Source organism: Rhinoraja longicauda, chromosome 3, assembly GCF_053455715.1.
Source record: "Rhinoraja longicauda isolate Sanriku21f chromosome 3, sRhiLon1.1, whole genome shotgun sequence".
Classification (NCBI taxonomy): Eukaryota; Metazoa; Chordata; class Chondrichthyes; order Rajiformes; family Arhynchobatidae; genus Rhinoraja; species Rhinoraja longicauda.
In genome coordinates this window covers 47,460,535-47,481,987 of record NC_135955.1, presented here as the reverse complement: position 1 = coordinate 47,481,987, position 21,453 = coordinate 47,460,535, and the positions used below count along the sequence as shown (strand labels likewise).

The following is a 21,453-nucleotide window of genomic DNA, read 5'->3' as shown; positions in this document are numbered from 1 at the left end:
CTTGCCGCCCCTCCCTCTCTGACTGAGCTGCGTGAGGCTGGGTCGGGGGGGAGCGCGGGAGCCGGGGTTGCGGGGATGCCGGGCAGCCAATGGTGTGGCGAGCGGCCCAGGCCACGTGAGGTCGATCCAGGGCGCTGAAGGTTGCAACAAAAAAAAAAAGCCGCCAATTCTGTGCTCGACGCCTCAGTGCGGCTGCAGGGACCGCGCCGGAGACAGGCAGGCAGTCCGGCCTCCCAGCAACAACCCCAAACTTTGTTACAACCCGCCGTCGACAAGTAGCAAATCTGCGAAGTAAGAGAGCAATTGATTACAATAACCAAAAACCCGCATCGAAATACCTGCTTCTTCGTCGGGAAGATGCCAAATGGAGCTGGGTCCAAGTCTTCAGCGGCGGCTGCGGCCGGAGTGGGAGTGGGAGTGGGAGTGGGCGACGGCGACTCTATTCTCAACGCCGGCAGTAACAATGTCAACGGCAGCTTCTCCAAAGCGTTAAACTCGGGCACGGTGTCGCCGGCATCGAAGAAGTCGCCTCGCCTGCCCAAGTGTGCCCGGTGCAGGAACCACGGCTACGTGTCGGCGCTGAAGGGGCACAAGAGGTTCTGCATGTGGAGAGAGTGCCAGTGCAAGAAGTGCAACTTGATCGCAGAGAGACAGCGAGTCATGGCAGCGCAGGTAATTGCGGCGGCGGGTGGATGGGTCGGGTTGGGTCGGGGGGCTCCGGCTCCCGGGCAGGAATGGGGGGACCTGCCGCAAATGCAATTTCTTCCTCCTTTCCATTCCATTCCGCAGGCGAGAAATGTCAGCGTTGGGCAATGACATCTGCATGCAGCACCCCGAGTCTGTTGACAGTGCGATTGTTGTCACAAGTGAAATCAAATATCGGTGGAAATGCAATCGTTGCATCCTTACGATGGGATAATTTCATAAATCTCGGTTATACAAAATTCTAAATCAATCGTGCATCTAAAATAAATCAACTTAATTGATAGAAAACGATTGCAAAATCATTCACGCTCTGATATCATATCTGAAGTTTGCACTTTGAAAGATTTTTAATTGTTCATAACTGCCAATGAAATATTCGCAACGAGCGTTTTCGTACGCATTTAAATTTGCATTCTCAAATATAGTTATAGCAATTAATGCATTCGAATTCAACTAACTTGATGCTGCAAAAAGATCTGCACACGATTGGTGTTTCATTAAAATTCTTACGATGGCGCTGAACACATCACTTCCACTTTTTGAATTTAAATGTTATAAATGAAAAGTTGGTATATTTGTATCCGGTCCTGGGGAAAAAAAACAGTGCGATTCCAGGATACTGTATTGTTAATTTCAGCGTGACTTGAAATGCATCTTTTGAATTGTATGTCAATTTGTGTTTACAAACATATACTGGAATGTTTGGATTTGCAAACTTAGTTTAATACGAATATGAAATTGAATTACTTTAGAATTGTATATGTGAAGATAGAAACTGCATAGGCACATTTGCAGTTTTGCCGCTGACGCCAAAATAAACGTATTTTCCATTGTTCCTACTTTGTTTTAATCCCTATTATTGATTGTGTAGTATTAGATGGGACGATATATTCGGATATATTCATCATTAATTATCTTTCATGAGCGCTCCAGAAAAAAAGGAACGTTAAATATTTGTTGCAGCTAAATTAGTTTGTCCAAAGCGAAACAGATGTGTGTTTTTTTCTGTTTTAGTTATTAATTTATTCAAAGTTGTTGTTTACAGACTCTGAATATAATTTAAAATACAACCATTTGCAAGTGGAACTAATAGATAAGACCGACTCCTTTTCAGCCACGGGCCATAACAGTATATATATTTACAAGCCCGTGATCAGACGTTTGCTTTCTCTCGCCGGAGATGAACTGGCTGTTTTCACTTCTAGGTTGCCCTCAGGAGACAGCAGGCTCAAGAGGAGGAACTGGGCATCAGCCGACCCATTCCCCTGCCCGGAGCCGCCGAACTGCTCATCAAGCGTGAGAATGCAACTCCCAACAGCTCGTGTGCGCTGGGCACCGGGGGAGCGGGCTTGTCGTCGAACCCCAGCACGCCGGTCACTTCCTCAGGTAAATAAATGCAAAGCAAGCTGGGGCCCGGGGTTTTGCAGTAAGTGGCAAAACCGTGCAATCAATGCGTATCGTTTTCAAACGGAAGAATATGGGTTGAACTTGGTGTGAGATTTGCACATTCGTGCTGTGCCGATAAGAGACTTTCCTGCACTATTGTCCAATTATTCTGCTTTAAAATGCAAAAAAAAGAGTGGATGACCAAAAGGCAAAAAAGATCGATGCAGGTTGATATCTTGAACCAAGTTACAATTAATAATTGAAAATGAAACAAACTATGTTTTATATGTTTACATTGGATATTCTAATAAATATTATTAAGGCCAGTGTTTTTACAGGAATTCCAACCAGAACACTTAATATGGGTATTTTCTTTAGCCCATCGTAAATATGTTGGAATTATTATTCACTTTTACACATTTTCTATATTTCGAGGAAATTATATTTTCTAAATGATTTGTAAAAAATGAAACTACTAATATTTTAATTGGAAAAATATGGCAGCAACCCCTCTCTTTTATTGGGAGTGTTGGAACCGCTCAGTGCTTTGTTGGAAGAATGATGGAACCATTCGTCCTATCACGGAAATACTGATTTCCAACTTTCTGAAATAAGTAACTTACCCACTTATTTTGAGATCCTTTAAATGACCCGTGGCAATATTTAGACATGTACAATCGAATGTTGCGACAGGAATATTTTTCTGATGTCTCACTGGTCATTTTAAGGATATATTTAGAAATATGCTTATAGCATTTTGTTAGACTGGAGTGTAGGAAAATAACTGCAGATGCTGGTACAAATCGAAGGTATCACAAAATGCTGGAGTAACTCAGCAGGTCAGGCAGCATCTAGGAGAGGGAATGGGTGATGTTTCGGGTCAAGACCCTTCTTCAGACTGATCTTGTTAGACTGGAGGATCGTTCAATAACTGCAACTATTTTAAATATTTGTTATATGGCTGAGCTAAGATACTCTTGATACTATAAAATAAAATGTTGCTGGACACTAACATAGTTCACATCTGAAATTTATGGTGATTTTATGTTAAATTTATTCATCTGAAATGGTTACCAGACAGATCGGCAGTTAGGTTATTTCCTTTCGGTTAATTTCCTGCAGTTGCCCGTTCTCTGTTAATAAGGGCAGTAGCTTCTAAATAATTTACAAAGGATTGCAAGCGGTACCACTGCTATTTTAAAACTAAGATTGATGCAACAGTAACATTGCCAAAGTGTTGAATGAATGATTCCATCCAGCTCCAATTATTTGTAATTACTCTGTGCAATGTGAACACTGCTTGCAGTAGTGTTATAGTTGTAATAGAAATGGAGCCATTGATCCTTGAGAACCAAATGACATTCTGACATTCTTTTATTCAGAGTTTAGTTTTTAAAATTGCGAGTGATATTCATTTTTTCTCTCCAAATGTCTTAGTTTTCTTTGGTTTTGCAGCAGATAGTAGGCAGCAAAACTGTGCCTTGATTTCAACCGTCATGCTTATTCTTGGTATACAAGAGACTGGATGCTGGGGTCATGAGTAAATAACTCAGTCATTATTATGTGAGGGACTCAGCAGATGTGGCAGAATCTGGAGGGAAAGAGACAGGCGACATCTCGGAACAGGACCCCTCTTCAAGTCCGTCTGTCCCGCAGTGTCCATCCAACGGGTTGTTTTTTGCTCATTATTTTTATCCTGTTGTGCAAATTGGATTCTGGATCTTGTCAAGGTGGGTTTTCCCAGGAAGAGATATTAAGCAGTCTGGACCTGTATTCTGGTATTTCGAAGAATTAGGGGTGGTATTGTTGAAACATGCAAAATCTTCATGATAGAATAGATGCAGGGATGAAGTCTAACCTGTTTGGAGTACCTGAACCAAGTGTCACAGGTTGGATGCCCATTCAGGACTTGAGTGACAAGATTTTTCTTCACCTGGAGGCTAATAGCTCTTTGGAGCAATCAAACCAGGGGGTCAGTGGAAGTTCTATTGCTCAGTTTATTCAAGATGGACATCAATAGTTTTTTTAGATGTTGAATAAATGATGGGTCACGGAGTTAGTACAGCAAAGTAATGCTGAGATTCAAGATCATTCATGGTCTTGCTATGTCATGGGGCAGATGTGAATCGTCTATTCCTTCAATATCTTAGTATGTTCTAATTTATCCACTTTCGCTTGAAGAGTGACGTGGTGAGAATTTTGTTCAAATAGCAAGATGGTTGAAGTTTGAGGCTTGTTAGTTTAGTAGCTTGAAGAAGCATGCTGTTGTAGTTTTGATCTGGGTCTTGTGTTTATGCAAAGTTTAGTAATTTGAAATGGTATCCTTATTACCAGTCAATTTTAGAACCATAACTTTAACAATGGGAAAGAATGGAATATTTCTTGGAATATATATTGATTTAGTATTTTATATTTTGATTTAGTATTTTATTTTATATTAATACTTTTTCCTTTAATAAAGAACCTTACCAAGAGTGCACTTTTTAATGGAGTAGTTTTTCTATTGTATTTGGAACAAACCAATCCCAATTTTATATTAGGTAAAATGTGTGTTTTACTGCAATTATAAATCATATTCATCAGGTTGCACATATATTATTTCAGCTATTTTTGCAATGATATTTGCAAACGAAAGAATATGGATTATAATTAAAATACTAGAAAATCAGCATGAAGCTATTAAAACAATCTGTAAAATTAATTCAACCATATTATTAATGTATAATTATAAAATATGTTATTTAAATGGAAAGATATTGTGCTTTATCAAACAGGAAAGGGAGTCTTTTCCTTGAGTTTTGAAAATAAGTCCTTTTTCTTACCATGTAAACAAAATGCCACAGAATTATTATCCTATGCTCCATCTAAATATATTAAATAGGAGATAAATTGTGCTGTTTATTAATTAAATATTATCTCTTTCCTATGGTGTTGAAGCTGCAGTTTCCGTTCCTTTGATATTACTATTACGTCTACGCAGGTGCATGTTCACAATGGACTTATACAGAAGCAATTGCTAAATTTAAATTACTACAGGAATTAGTTGAATGCTGCCTACTGCAAAAAAAAAAAAAGTATAATTTCAGTAAGTCAGGATAAGGCTGATTTTTTTTTAGACCTTTGGCATTAATTCTAAAATTACTGGACTGCCAGATTTGAAGGCAGTTTCTTTTATTTCACCAACTACAGATAAATTATTGGTTGTATTATAACCCTTGTATTTTCCAGTGAAGGCATTTCACATACACTGTGTATTAATTGTCCATTCCATAATTGCATCTGAGAAAAGTAAAAGGAACAGGCTCAAAATAAAATTGCCCAGATGAACTTCACATTTGGAAAAAAAAATCACATGTATTATTATTACCAAGAAGTAATTTCAGTTCATCACTCTATCATTGATAAATCAATTAATGTTTGGTATTTCAGAATTCACAATGTTGTTCGGATGCCTCAATATGATTATTTCCTGCTCATCAGTGTTCATTATTCTCGGCTTAATTAAACTTGACCTCCAAGTTCAGCAGATTCAGACATGTGTTGTTTAGCATTCCAGTTTAGGGCCATTCTTTGGAAAGTGAACCAAAATGTCACACACATGACCAGGCGTCATCACATAAATAATACTTAAAAAAATTATTGTAAGAGATTAATCTTATTCATTGCTATTTTCCTACCTACAGAACAATATGCATGTTTTTTTTTAAATTCGCAGTTTGTAAGATAAAACTGAGTTATGAAAACAATGCTTCCGTGTGAGATCACACACGTGAGATTTTAAAGTTGAAAACATTTAATTTCTAAACACATTTATTCAAAGTGTGACGTCACCATAGGGCATGCACGGCCTCTCTCCTCATTTGCACAAACAAGATGGATGCCGTTAGCGGAGCCGCCCGCCCGCAATCAGGGGCTCCCCTCTCCTCACTCTCCCCACTCTCCCACACCCGGGGGACACTCTGAGCAGGAGGGAGATGGTCGGACTGATGGTCCACTCTTCCTTCAACCCACGGCGTCCTCGAGTCCGCCCGGGCCCAGCGCGCCGCCCATTACCACACACAAGCTGCAGCAGGCAGCTTCTTCTCCCCATTCAGCGGCGGCTGCCACCAATGGCCCCGTCGCGACTTCAGAAAGATGGTGGCCCGCTCTCCTCCTACTCCTCACGCTCCGCCATGTGAGCGCCTCCTACCGCGCCTCTCTCCTCTTGCCCCTCGCTTCTCTCCTCTCCCCACTCTCCCAGACCCGCCGCCGCCCGCCTCGAGTAGTCCGGCGCTTCCTCCTCCCTGCACGCTCGGTAAGTGGCTTCGCCGCCAACGGCTCCACGGAGGGGAGTGGACGTGGGGGCCGAGTGGGTGGGAGGAAGGGTGGGGGTAGGATGGGGGGGTGAGGGTGGGGGGAGGAGATAGTGGGGGAGACGGGGTTGGGGGAGGAGAGAGGGGGGTGGTGGCGAAAGGGCGGGTGGGGGAGAGTGGGGTTGGGGGAGGAGAAAGGGGGTGGGGGAGGAGTGGGGGAAAGGGGGTGGTGGGGAGGAGAGAGTGGGGGGGAGGGGGTGGGTGGGAGGAGAGGGGGTGGGAAGGGAGAGTGGGGGTGGGATGGAGAGTAGGACTGGGGAGGGGATGGTGGTGGGGGGGAGGGGGTTGGTGGTGGGGGGAAGAGGGACAGGGAAGAGGGGAGAGTGGGACTGGCGAGGGAGGGAAAGGGGGGAAGACGGGTGGGGGGAAGGGGACAGAGAGTAAAAGGGGAGGGTGGGGGAGGAGAGACAGGGTGTGGGGGAGGAGAGACAGGGTGTGGGGGGAAGGGTGGTGGTGGTGGGGGGATCAGGGGGGAGGCGGGACAGTGAGAATGGGGGTGGGGCGAGTGGGTGGAGGGGAGGGTGGGGGGAGGAGAGAGGCGGGGGTGGAGGAGAGAGGGGTGTGGAGAGTGAGTGGGGCTGGGGAAGGAGAGAATGGAGGGGTAGGGAGGGTGGGGGGACGAGAGAGTGGGGGAAAGGGGGGTGGGTGAGGGGCTGGGGAGGAGAGAATGGGGGGAGGGGAAAGGGGGGTGGTGGGGAAAGGGGTGGGGAGGAGTGAAGAGTGGGGGTGGGGAGGAGGAGGGGTGGAGGGAAGGGGACAGCAGGGGTGGGGGGGAGGGGAAATGGTGGTGGGGGGATGAGATAGTGGGGGTGGGGGGAAGGGGACAGTGGGGGTCAGGGAAGGAGGGGGGGTGATAAGGGGGACTGAGTGGGGGGTTGAGGATGCTACACCAATACAGGAGAGGCTTTGGGTCCAGGGCTCCTCAGTCACACCCTCTCCCCTTCCCTGTCCCCCCTCTATGAGGAATGGGCCCAACTTGGTCTAGTAACATATAAAATTTTCACTTGTTAAACTTCGACATATATAAGTCATATATGCAGTACAACAATTTACCTGTAATGCTTTCAGAATTAGAAGCGATGTATTCCACAATTTTTCACATTTTCGGTCACACACGTGACTTAGAATGGCCCTATATCTGATCGGCTTATTCGCCCTAAAAGCTTAATGCAGAACAATGTTTTTTTGGGATGATTTTTAATTCTCTGTGTTTTCTTTGCATATTTCATCAGTATTTGACACTGTTGATATGTTTATTGTGCAGCTAGTTGAGCCAGGGACTGTTATATTATCATTAAGGTAGTTTTTTTAGAGGGCGATAGATGGAGGGGACCAAGTTCAAAACAAAGAATTGGGATGCAATTGCAGTCAGTGTGAGAATTGTTCTATTGTTTATCATGCTTGAAGTTTCTCTGGCAAGTGGAACAGAAATGTTATTTTTAACTAATTTAAGTGGTTAATTGTATAAGCTGTCTTTATACAATTGTATAAGCCAGTCTATCACATAATCACAATTTTACATTTTTAAAGAGTGGGCCAAAAGAGATTAATTGTTTTTAATTTTTGGTCTTGGAGAAAGTTTTTCGGTTGTTATTTTTGCCTATTTAAAAAAAACTTGAAATGTATTTATCAATTTTTCCTCTTTTTTCCCCCCTGTAAATTGAAAATGGAACTAAAATTGGAAATTACAGTATTAATACATGCAAATTTAAACACTGCTTCCTGCTTTTTTTTTAGTATTTTGTTTATTTCCCCCCAAGTTGCCCTAATCATGGCACTTTTTCTGCAAAAAATGTGTTTTGGAGTGTGGTTTGTTCACAATATCCACATTTTCAAGGTTACACTCTTAAAGCAAAATACATGGATGATATAAAATAAAACATCAATTCTTAATTTTACTAGTATTATTATGCAAAAATATCTTTTTGGAACGCATGTTTTTTACCATTGATTAAAATGGAATAGTTCTTTTTTTCACATTCAGCCAAACAGCATCCTTTCAAATAATGTTAATGAGCGATTCTGACATCGAGTAGCCAAATGGAAAATAGTGATCACTAAATGTTTTGTTTCAGAAGATGCAGTGCTTTATCTTTATACTTTGGGCAGCCCTCAAGATATCAAATCATTTTCTGAAAATGAACACAGCCAAACAGTTTAAAAAATGCTCTTTTAGACATTCAAATCCAATTTGTGCTTTGATTTCTCTCTTAACATTTGATATCCAATGCACACATTGAGTTCATTTTATTTTCATCTACTTCGGTAAAGATTTAGTTACAAAGCCCTGTGAAAAGGTATCACACACCATTTTAGGTAATGGAAATAATCAGTTTCAAAGAGAAAATCCATTGTTCTTTTTGAAATGTTAAAGGAAGTCTCATCATGTTAGTACAGAGCAACAACCTTATCCTGTAAGAAAGACAAGGAGTCAAGGTTCCATAATCCAGTACCTCTTGTTCAAGTCCATTGTCCTCAGTTGCTGCAGAACACAAGGCCAGCAGCAGCTTGTGCACATTTGCATAAGCAACTCTGTCTCCAGCAGAATAGTCTTAAGGATTCAACAACATGTAAAATATCAACATAAAATATGCAGAATACCGTAAGAGCTTAATCCTAAAATAACAACGGAAGGTGTAAGATAATGGTCGAATGCGAAGCGGAGATGGTAGTCCAATGAAAAGTGCTGACAGAAAACAAGAGGGAGAAAGCAATGCACTTTAAATCATAAGAAAGACTGACGTTTGGTAAATATGCAAAGCTCCTTCAAGTTATTTAATTAAAAACAAAGGAAGGGCATGTAATAATATAAAATAAGGCTGTCAGTTGTATATTAGTTGTTCAAATGACAAGCAGGATCCTGTGCCTCATGTCCTGAGATTCTGCAACAATATGTGATTATCGTTCCTCTGCATTCAATTGTCCTTTATGCAGATATCCTTGCTCTGTAGAGAACGAGTGCTTCAACGTGTCTATACTAGTGTACTTAATGTGAGCATCTGGCTGTGCTTGGAAATGGTCAATGGAGATTGCCCTGCAGGTTGCTGTTATTGTGAAAATACTTGAGATTTATTGGTTTTGTTCTTTTGATTTAAGATTCAAGATTAGGAACTCAGCATCCGTGGCATCGGAAATTGGATCATTAATGTGATGGCTTTTTATCAATTAGTTTCATATCTGCATCTAATAAATGGATTAAAATTCTTTCCTTGGCTGATATTCCAGCTGTTAAATTTGAGCATGATTAGAGTATCCACACAAGTTAAAGCAACTGAGTTGTGTAACCATTTCACAGTTCAAGCCAAACTGCATTAACCGGGAGGAGTGTGATGGAGAACAGGGATGGGAATGGGATCTTATTCCTCTGGAGTTGCAATAGTCTTTTTGTCAGCGCAGAGTGGGAATTCCTTGGTAGTTATAACAATAGGCTGACGTGTAAAATGCAACAAAGTGATCTTATGATTGTGTAACTCACTTAGGTTTATTTTTCTAAACAATTATTTTCCAGTCAAAATGTGTCAGCATCTTACGAACAAACAAAGCTAGCATATTTGAAATGTTATAATAAACATGTGCTCTGGATACATTGCCACAGTTGCTGGATGAACATGTCTGAAGGCACAGCAATATCGTGAATGGAAAATGCTGAGGAGCATACTCATGATTTCTTGATGGATACGGAGAATTGTACATTGATAAAGTCAGGTCTGTTTCGAACTTGAAAAGTCGGTAACAAACTTTCAATCAATATTTCTGGTTGATCCTATGTATTTGTGGTCCTATTGCCATCTCCATTGGTGTGTAAGAAAGAACTGCAGATCCTGGATTAAATCGAAGGTAGACAAAATAACTCAGCGGGACAGGCAGCATCTCTGGAGAGGAATGGCTGACGTTTCGGGTCGAGACCCTTCTTCAAACTGATGTCACGGGAGTGGGCAGAATGTAGTCGGAGGCAGTAAGACTGGTGGGAGAACTGGGAAGGGGGAGGGGATAGAGAGGGAAAGCAAGGGGTATTTGAAGTTAGAGGTCAATGTTCATACCGCTGGGGTTTAAACTACCCAAGCGAAATAGGAGGTGCTGTTTAATCAATTTGCGCTGGGCCTCACTCTGACAATGGAGGAGGCACAGGACAGAAAGGTCAGTTTGGTAATGTGAGGGGGAATTGAAGTGCTGAGCAACCAAGAGATCAGGTAAGTTAAGATGGACCGATCGGAGGTGTTCAGCGAAATGATCGCCGAACCTGCGCTTGGTCTCGCCGATGTAGAGAAGTTGACACCTGGAACAGCGGGTACAGTAGATGAGGTTGGAGGATGTGCAAGTGAACCTCTGCCTCACCTGGAAAGACTGTTTGGGTCTTTGGATGGAGTCGAGGGGGGAGGTGAAGGAACAGGTTTTGCATCTCCTGCGATTGCAGGGGAAAGTACCTGGGGAGGGGGTGGATTGTGTGGGAAGGGACGAGTTGACCAGGGAGTTTCGGAGGGAGCGGTTTCTGCAGAAAGCCGAAAGGGGAGGAGATGGGAAGATGTGGCCAGTAGTGGGATCCCGTTAAGAGTTGGCGAAAATGTTGGAGGATTATATGCTGTATGCGACGGCTGATGGGGTGGAAGGTGAGGACAAGGGGACTCTATCCTTGTTATGAATGGGGGGAGGGGGAGCAAGAGCGGAGCTGCGGGATATCGAGGAGACCCTAGTGAGAGCCTTATCTACAATGAAAGAGGGGAACCCCTGTTTTCTTGCAGGATATCGAGAAGACCCAAGTGACAGCCTCATCCATTATAGATGAGGCTCGCACTAAGGCAAGGGTTCCCAACCTGGAGTAAATTTACCCCCAGGGGGTAAAGTTTGCCTACCCAGGGGGTGAATTTGGTGATTCTGGATTTGTATATAGTGATTGACTGTGTTTGGTTCTGGTATACTGGTATCTGTTCATCATTAGTTGTTCATAAGTAAGTGAAATAACATTGTTATGTGCTATTATTATTGTTATTTGAACTTAAAATGATAATGTGAAAAACAGTATTTTAAAATTTCCCCTTTGTCGATTGCTTTATTATTGTAGAAATGTAAACTCAAATTACTGAACAAAACATGGTGGGGGTCAATTTACTTTCGAAAAGTTGCAAAGGGGTAAACGGAATGAAAAAAGTTGGGAACCCCTGCATTCGGGTCTCCTTGATAACCCGCACCCATTCTTTAGGAAACGGGGATTCCCCTGTTCCATTATAGATGAGGCTCTCACTGGGGTTTTCCCGATATCCCGCAGCTCCGCTCTTGCTCCCCCTCCCCCCTTTCGTAACAAGGACAGAGTCCCCCTTATCCCCATCAGCCATTGTATACAGCATATAATCCTCCAACATTTTCGCCACCTCCAAAGGGATTCCACTACTGGCCACATCTTCCCATCTCCACCCCTTTCTTCTTTCTGCAGACTGTTCCTGCCGAAACTCCCAGGTCAACTCGTCCCTTCCCACCCAAACCACCCCCTCCCCAGGTACTTTTCCCTGCAACCGCAGGAAATGCAACCCCTGTCCCTTTAACTCCCCCCTCGACTCTATCCAAGGACCCAAACAGTCCTTCCAGGTGAGGCAGAGGTTCACTTGCACTTCCTCCAACCTAATCCACTGTTCCAGGTGTCAACTTCTCTACATCGGCGAGACCAAGCGCAGGCTCAGCGATTGTTTTGCTGAACACCTCCGCTCAGTCCATCTTAACTTACCTGATCTGGTTGCTCAGCACTTCAACTCCCCCTCCCATTCCCAATCTGACCTTTCTGCCCTGGGCCTCCTCCATTGTCAGAGTAAGGCCCAGCACAAATTAGAGGACAGCACCTCATATTTCGCTTGGGTAGTTTACACCCCAGCGGTATGAACATTGACTTCTCTAACCTCAAATAGCCCTTACTCTCCCAGTTCTTCCACCAGTCTTACTGTCTCCGACTACATTCTATCTTTGTCCCGCCCACTCCCCTGACATCAGTCTGAAGAAGAGTCTCTATCCGAAACGTCACCCATTCCTTCTCTCTATAGATGCTGCCTGTCGCGCTGAGTTACTCCGGCTTTTTGTGTCTATCTTCGGTCTAAACCTGCATCTGCCGTTCCATCCTCCACTCTACTTTGCCGGTGTTTATGTTCCATGTGAATTACCCACATTTTACTTAATCTAACACTGCCAGTGTACTGAATTCTCTTACTCTTTTCTCCCTTGTGTACTTACCTAACGTCCTCTTAAAGGCATTTGTGTTAATTATTTTAAGATCAATATTTTATCCATAAACTGTTTTGAGTTCTTTATTGAAATTATTTGCTAGTGTGATTGACCTCTGGATTTACTCTCATCTACAAAAATGAAACACCTCTACACTTATCTGATTTGATTCCTTTATAATTGAGAAAAATCTCACGCTGCCTTTTCTACTGTACAGAGCCCCTTGTTCTTGTAGTTGAAACATGTCCATGCTTCTGCGGTGAAAATTATTTTTATCAATAGAACTAGGAGTGCAAGAGTTTATAATCTAGCTAATTAAAATCTCAAAGATTTTCAAAGGTTTCCACGTATTGCAAATGTGAGATATAATGGATCAGTTGATCTTTTCCAGGTCATTGTATATTGAATGTAAGACGATTTCTTTTAAATGGGGTATTTATTCACAAAATGCTGGAGTAACTCAGCAGGTCAGGCAGCATCTCAGGAGAGAAGAAATGGGCGACGTTTCGGGTCGAGACCCTTGGGGTGTTTGTCTCACAGGAATTTGTTTTTCTGTCTCATTGGGGGCTGGCTGTGAACTGTCATGATGTGCTGAACCCAGAGCGCCAGGATTCTGACTCAGTGATTGGAAAAATGGCGATACATTTTTGAATCAGAATATTGAGTGACTTGGAGGGGAACTTGCAGTGATTGTGGTTTTCTGTATCTGTGGCTCGTGTCCTTCTTGGGTGTACATGTGAAGTCTTTAGAAGTTTTCATCAAAGAAGCACCAAGGAGCTGCTGGAGTTGATTTTGTGGTTGCCTGATATTGGAGCCACATTGCACTTGTGTGGGAGTGACTGTTTAATGTTAGATATGAGTCCCAGGCCTGCAGCTCTATGTCCTGAGTGCTTTTGATATTGAATATTGTTGGAGCCATGCTGGTCTAGTCAAGCAGAGGGAGTTTCATTGCGCTCCTTTGAGAGTCCACATCTTGAACAACGGATACAGTAGATGAGGTTCGAGGAGGTGCAAGTGAACCTCTGCCTAACCTGAAAGGATTGTCGGGGTCCCTGGACAGTCGAGGGAGGAGGTATAGTGACAGGTTTTGCATCTTCTGCGGTTGCAGGGGAAGGTACCTGGGGACGGGGTGGTTTGGGTGGGAAGGGATGGGTTAACCAGGGAGTTGCTGAGGGAACGGTCTCTGCAGAAGGCAAGAAAAGGGTGGAGATGGGAAAATGTGGCTAGTGGTGGGATCCCGTTAAGGACAGACTCCTTCACCCAAAGTGCGTGAAGGAGAGATATAGGAGATCCTTCCTTCCCGCTGCTGCGAGACTGCACTACGAGCACTGCTCCCAGCAGACGAGTCAACAATAACAGCTAAGAACACAGAAAACTGATGACAATTTATGTACCTTTTATTTATAATGAATGATCTCTTGCTCTCTTGCTATCCACTTTGCTGCTGTAACACTAAATTTCCCCGGTGTGGGACGAATAAAGGAATATATTATTATTATGCTTTCGAGAACACCCTCCACCACTTTGTTAACGGTATCTAATTGGCTAGATTAGATTCCCTATATTTTCTTATGGACAGTCTTTACTTGGAAAGTTTACTACTTGTGGACATAAACTGACCACTTTCCACTGTCAATAGTTATTCCTGTGGTATTTAACATGGTGGATTGATTCATCACGTGAGGGGGGGTGTGAAAGTGAAGATCAACAAAATAATTCAAGGCTGTAACCGCTGCACCTTCTATAATTTAATGCTCCCACCTTCAGCGATGGCGCAGGATATACCAAGGAAGAGCCTGTTACATTGGCTGAATGATATGATTCAGAGTGCTTGACTGAACAGTGGAATGGCTCTCCCAATTTTGACATCCATCCCCAGATTTTAGTGAGATGCGCTTTGCAGGATAGGTTAGCAGAGTGAACCAAATCTGATGCCCAACCCCAAGCTGAATGGCTCATGCCATTTTTTAAATGTGTTTTCTAGGCCATTGCATATGGCCATTAGGTATCATAAGGTCATAAGGAATAGTAGAATTAGGCCTTTCGGCCCATCAAGTCTACTCTGCCATTCAATCATGGCTGATCTATCTGTCCCTCCTAACCCCATTCTCCTGCCTTCTCCATAACCTCTGTACTAATCAAGTTTCTATCATATTCATGTGCTTGTGAGGTCACATATTGACCATAGTACATGGGCAAGGTGGGACTACATGACAGACTGATTGGTCTCATGGTGCCAGTTATCAGGAGTTAACTTGAGAAATATCTGTGCAATAATAACCCACTCAACAGTCAGCATTGGTCCAGAATATTTGCCTGTTCCAATTTTCTTCACATTTTAGAGGAAATTACCTAAGGGCACAATGGAACCCATGTCTCGACTTCAGCCACAGTCCAGGAAAAGGAATAAATTCAGGTGAAATCTGCGAGGGATTCGGAGCAAGTAAAAAATTTACTAAATAGTGGAAAATGATCAAAACTTGCAAACTAGTTCAATTGTAGTGAAGGATGGGAATTCCAAGTAGCTCAGTGGTTTGGAGACATACAATGTTGGTGCATATAAGTTGGACTCACCCGCATTGACCAAGTTGACAGATTATCTGTAACTTGAAGGGGCAATGAATCAGAAGGAAGCTGAAATATTAGAGGAGGACAAAATATATAAATAGACTGCATAAGTCACAGAGACATATGCAAATACTGCAGGGGCATAATATAGAGCAACAAGGCTAAACGCCAATGCTAGAAAGCTGATTAATGAGGAAAGTCTTAAATTGGGGAGTAATGGTGGGGTGTTGAAATGTAACTTTGATAGAGGTGCTCCACCCATATTTGCTGTCAGCTGGTCGCCATAGTAGAATTGGCATTTATTCAAAAAACATTTGAATATCCACTGGGGATACTTTCCGTGCTACATGGATGGCTAATCAACTGAATAGCCTTGTTCATCATTGAGATGTTGAGATATTGTTTGACACATGTTGTTAGCTTTTTTTGATTAGATTACCACCTGGCACAGTTCATGTGGCCTCTGTCAGTAGATTTTTTCCAGTAATGCAAGAACATTTGGAGTATGGCTAAACATACTAGTAGGACCTTTTGTTACTGCTTTTAAATCATGATTGTGTTTGTTAATGGAATTGTTTACTTGATTCTTGCGGACCTAATACTCTGACATTTTGAACCATTCAATGTTGGCATTCTATTTTTTCCCTAAAATGTCATCAAACCCCTCACAATTGTATCATGATTTTTAATAACACAAAGCAGAGCCATCTTCCCATGTGCCAGGAAACACGAGTTGAAAAAATGTGCTTTTTTCACGTGAATTCCATTAGAACAAATTTTACTCTACATATAAAATTTTTGGGAATTTTTTTAATTTTATAAGGGAGACCGGAATGTCTAATGTGGGGGACACAAGTGCTGAGGACATGGTAAGCAGTGTTCCTTTAAATTATGGTTGCCATGGGATCTGCAGCAGGGGCAGCTCGCTCTCACTTTTTTTTTTATTGAGACCTATGCAGATACTGTGCTAATATTAGCACAGGAGAAGCAGTAGCTATCAACTTCAGGAAGAACTGATGTGTGGAGGAATTTATTCAAAAATGTTTTTTCTGCTGTTCTTGTCAAGCCCATATCTAAAAGATAAAATGTTATCAATGCATTGGTTACATTTTTTTTAAAGCAGCAAGGATTATTTTATGAATTTTTCAATACTGTATAAATTTGGTGGATACTAATTGGACAGAACAGAGGCAAAGAGTTTGGTCCTATTAATTTCAGAAAGTTGCAACAAGTTATCGTGTAATTACTCTGAGATTAAGTCCTGTTCCAATTGGAGGAGAGAACTTATGCTTTATTTCACAAAAAAGAACTGACACAACTGGAATCCAAATGTTAATTTACAAAGAATAAACTTCAATGTTGTGAAAAGAAATGCCTTGCAAATATGTTATAAACTGAAAGATAGATTTATAAACATTTTAATTATGCTAACTTTCTGTTTAGTTTCGAGAGATCAGGACAATAAATGTCAATTACTGAATGATGTTTTCATAAATATCAGCGTCTACTATAAACTTTATTTTGCCAGCAAACACAAATTGCTGATTTCCCCCATCTGCTACAACATTTTATTGCTTATTAAAACATAATTTAAAGGCATCTATTTTCCGTGCAACATGCAAATCCTCTTTTTTATGGTTCACAGAGTCCCAATGGGTTTAAAATACATAGTCCAGAGACACACTGTGAAATGGTTTTGAAATTTACTTTGATTTGGGTTAAAAACCTCACTATATCTAAATAATTTTGCAGCCTTGGTTACATTTATACCTCTGCAGCTGCTACGATCGCCTTGAAGCTTCAGTCCATAATATAAATCTCTTGCTCGCCATATTCCAACAGCAATATTTACTGACATATTGCAGGTTTTCAGATCTGCTGCAAAAATAACCTCTGTAGTTAAAATAACTGCTTGGAAAGATCAAGGACATAAATCAGATTTAAAGACTAGAATGCACTATAATGGCAATGGCCACAACATGGGATTCTTCTCAAAAGTTCAAAAAGGCTCAATTTTGTGAATTGGAATCCAAAAAAACCAATCTCTGTAAATGACCATTTAAAAAAACCTGCAGATGCTGGATTTCTGAAATGAAACAGAAAATGCTGGAAACACCTAGTAGGTCAGGTATCATTTGTGGAAAATAGACACAAAAAGCTGGAGTAACTCAGCAGGTCAGACGGCATCTCTGGCGAAAAGGAATAGGTGACATTTCGGGTCATTCTTCAGACCATTCTTCAGACTGAGAGTCAGGGGAAAGGGAAACAAGAAATATGAACAGTGATTTAGAGAGATAGAACAAATGAATGAAAGATATGCAAAAAATGACAATGATAAAGGAGACAGCCCATTGTTAGCAGTGGCCTAGGTGAAAATGAGTTATATACAATGAGATCCATCAAGAGGACTTTGAAGCCAGTATTTGTACCCAGGTCCTTCATCAGCACTTTCTGTTTTTTCTTCAAAAAATGGTCTACTAGAGGATAGTAGGGCTGTTGAATTAGTGTGGCAATATTTCTATATAAAAATTTTAATTGGAAATATAAGATGTTGACCAAACAACGACACTCAAATATTTCATATTAAATAGAAAGCGCAGCATTAAGATAAATTCAGATTTAGGACTGAAAATATATATTTCCCTATTTGCCCTTTAATCTCTTTGAAGATTTGAACTATCTCTAACACCTCTCCCCCCATTCTTGATCTCTCTTGTCTCCATCACAGTGGACAAACTCAGGACTGAAATCTAATACAAGCCCACAGACTCCCACAGTTATCTGGACTACACCTTCCACCCCCTGCATTTTGAAAGACGCTATCCCCCTACTCTCAATTTGACTGTCTCCTCCACATCTGCTCCCAAGATAAGTCTTTCTATTCTAGATGATCCAACAGGTCCTCTTTCTGCAGTAAGCGTGTTCCCCCTCCCCCGCTGACATAGATGGATCCTTCACCCCATCTCCTCTTGTGTACCGTAGTTCTGCTCTCACTCCCCCTCTCCACAGACAGAAGGATCGAGTTCCCCTGGTCCTTACCTTTCCCTCCACCAACCTCTGCATCTAATACATCATCTGAAATTTACTTCACCTTCAACGTGATTCCACCACCAGTCACATCTTCCCATCCCAACCCCTTTCTGCCTTCCACAAAGACTGTCGCCCCTCCCCCAACTCCTTGGTTCACTCATCCTTCCCCACACAAACCACCCCTCCCCAGGTATTCCCCTGCAACCACAGAGGTTGTAACACCTGTGCCTATACCTCCTCCCTCACATCCGGCCAGGGTCGTCAGCAGACCTTCCAGATGAGACAGAGGTTCATGTGTACGTCCTCTAACCTTACTCACTGCATTTGGTGTTTTCTGATATGGCCTCCTGTACATCGGAGAGAACCAAGCATAGATTAGGCAAACATTTTACCGAACGCTCACAGTCGGTACACCAAGGCGTACAGGATCTACCACAGTTACTCCCCTTCCCATTCCCATACTGACCTTTCTGTCCTGGGACTCTTCTATTGCCAGAGTGAGGCCACAGGCAAAGTGAAGGAACAGCACCTCATATTCTACTTGGGTAATTTCCAACCTAATGATTTAAGGTAACTAAAGTATAACACCCCCCACCCCCCTTTTCCCCTCTCGTCCCTGTGCTCCACCTTATTTGCACCTATTTCTTCATTACATCGTCCCCGTCCACCTATATTCCTTGCTCTAGCTTTACAATTCACGCATCTTCTATCCTTATCTCACACTTTATCATTTCTGGTCTTTGTTCAACCATCTGCCTATCAACCATCTGCCTATCAACCAGTCTGAAGAAGGGTCTCGACCCGAAACGTCACCCATTCCTTCTCTCCCGAGATGCTGCCTGACCTGTTGAGTTACTCCAGCATTTTGTGAATAAATGCCTATCAACCCCCCCTCCTCACCAGTATCCACCTATCACTTGCCAGACTTTGTGCTTCTACCACCTCTCTTCCAGCTTTCTCCCCCCTCTACAATCATCTGAAGGGTCCCGACTTGAAACATCACCTATCCATGTTCTCCAAAGATGCTGCCTGACCAGCTGGGTTTCTATTTTCATCTTCTTTGCTAGGTTTTATTTAGTGGGTGATCATCACAGACATTGGGATAGTATATTCTGCCCAGAGGATGCTTAGGTTTTCTTTGTAAATCAGCACTTTTTGAACCAAGAGTGCTGTAAATAGTGTGACAGTGCAATCCTTGAGAAACATTGGGAATCAACATTTGATGTCTTCAAGGGTAAATGTGTTGCAGCCCCCGATCATTGCTGCAGAACGCAGTGTTTCTAATCAGAGATTTACAGCGCCTTCTGATTTGGCAAATGTCACCTCAGTAATGTGAGGCAGGCCACTTGCGTTTAGAAACACTTTAGGCATATTTTCTTTTCTTATATAGGTGAGCAAATTGCTCCATCCTTCGCTTCCCTTCAGTTTGCAAAATGTTTACCATTTCCTCTTGGTGCAACACTTGAGACTTGATACCAATGTTATTTATTGTGGCATATCACCATTGGAACGTTGGTTTAAAGTCAGACTGAGTAGCCCATGGAATTATTGTAACAATAATCTAAATGCGCTCTGTATTGGCATTTATATGGCAGGCAATTTTTCAGTTTGTATATTGTGGTTCATAATTAAGTACTGATATTCTGACCTGATAGCAAAGGTTGAAATATATATTGAATGTCTGGCTGTTTTGAGATAAATGGAGGTGCTAGAAATCTGAATTAGTTTATTTAAAGATACAGCGCGGAAACAGGCCCTTCGGCCCACTGAGTCTGCACCGACTAGCGATCCCTGCACATTAACACTACCCTACACACAATAGGGACAATATTTTTACATTTTTTTCCAAGCCAATTTTTGGAGCGTGGGAAGAAACTGAAGATCTCAGGAAAAGAACCCACACAGGTCACTGGGAGAATATACAAACTCCGTACAAACAAGCACCTGTAGTCAGATCGAATCCGGTTTCTGGTGCTGTAAGGCAGTAGCTTACTGCTACACCACCATGCCAAGAATACTATAAGTAAGTATTTCCAGCAATATCTGTCTTTATTTGAGACTATGATTCAACATAGCGCACCACAGAGTATGCTAAATATCTTTTTTGCTTTTATTGCTATTTTTTTTCTTTCTTTGTGGAATAGAGCAGAAGTAGTACCAGCCAGTTCTACTCAATGGTAGATTGATAGTTCTCAATGGTTCTACTGATAGTTCTACTCAATAACCAAAGTCTGTAGTCTTTTTTTTGCTCTTATTTTCACCCACATGTTTAGACCGTAATGGTGTATCCTTATTGTTTTGATGTGTTTATGCTTTATTTGTTAACTGTAAGTTTGTGTTGTCATTTGTGAGCGGAGCACCAAGGCACATTCCTTGTATATGCATACTTGGCCAATCAACTTATTCATTCATTCATTCAGAATGTTGTTTAGAATGCCCTGGTGTTGAGGAATCCCTTAGAGTAATTAATGTCTTACTGGCAGAGCTTTGCCTCTTCTATCAATTTTACACAGTCTTAAAGAGTCTATAGCATTGCAAGAGCAACTATCCATCTGATCCGTCAGATGATTTCTGTCATGGAACTAACTGGTCAGTGAGATGCTGACATTGCATGTTTTGAGATTGGATTACAAGTAATGTATTCAAAACAAACCAACTGAAACAAATATGCACTTGTGTACTGAGCTTGTGAAAAAAAGATCCATTTGGAAAATGTGAGTAATCAAATTGACAGTGAAGTCTAGCTTGATTTCTTCAATATAAAACTGCACATTTTAAGTATTTGGCATTTTCTCACACTTGCAACAACATCTGCCTGCTGTATGCAGATTAATGTTAATGCTAGACTTTGGGGTCGCCGGCAGCAATTTGCCAGCCACCAATCAGGGCTTTGGGTTTGCCCATTGAAGAACCCACCTGAACTTTGCTCCATTTCTTTCTTAGATATGAAAACGGCCAGGGGTTCAGTAATAAAGTTGCAGTTATTGGGTAGCAATTTGGTTTATCAAAATACTATCCGGGCCGCAAATTTGGAAATATCTTTTTTTTTTGTGCATAGGAACCGAACATTCATATGCTTATTTCAATTGTGATTTATCTAAAGCAAAAAAAAAAAAAAAAATGATTGCACTGTTCCATTGAAATGTTTCAGATGTAGATTTGCTCACTGGAACTAGAAGAATGAAAGGAGTACTGAATGTTCCCACAA

At 41.9% G+C, this 21,453-nt stretch overlaps 1 protein-coding gene across 1 annotated transcript in view; it reads left to right on the top strand.

The window, feature by feature from the left end:
- The first annotated feature begins 357 nt into the window (after positions 1-357).
- dmrt1 (doublesex and mab-3 related transcription factor 1) overlaps positions 358-21,453 on the top strand; it is a 98,761-nt gene continuing 77,665 nt past the window's right edge. The window contains exons 1-2 of the mRNA XM_078396953.1: positions 358-672; positions 1,911-2,091. Coding sequence (XP_078253079.1) covers positions 358-672; positions 1,911-2,091 — 496 coding nt within the window. The remainder of the gene's footprint in view (positions 673-1,910; positions 2,092-21,453) is intronic.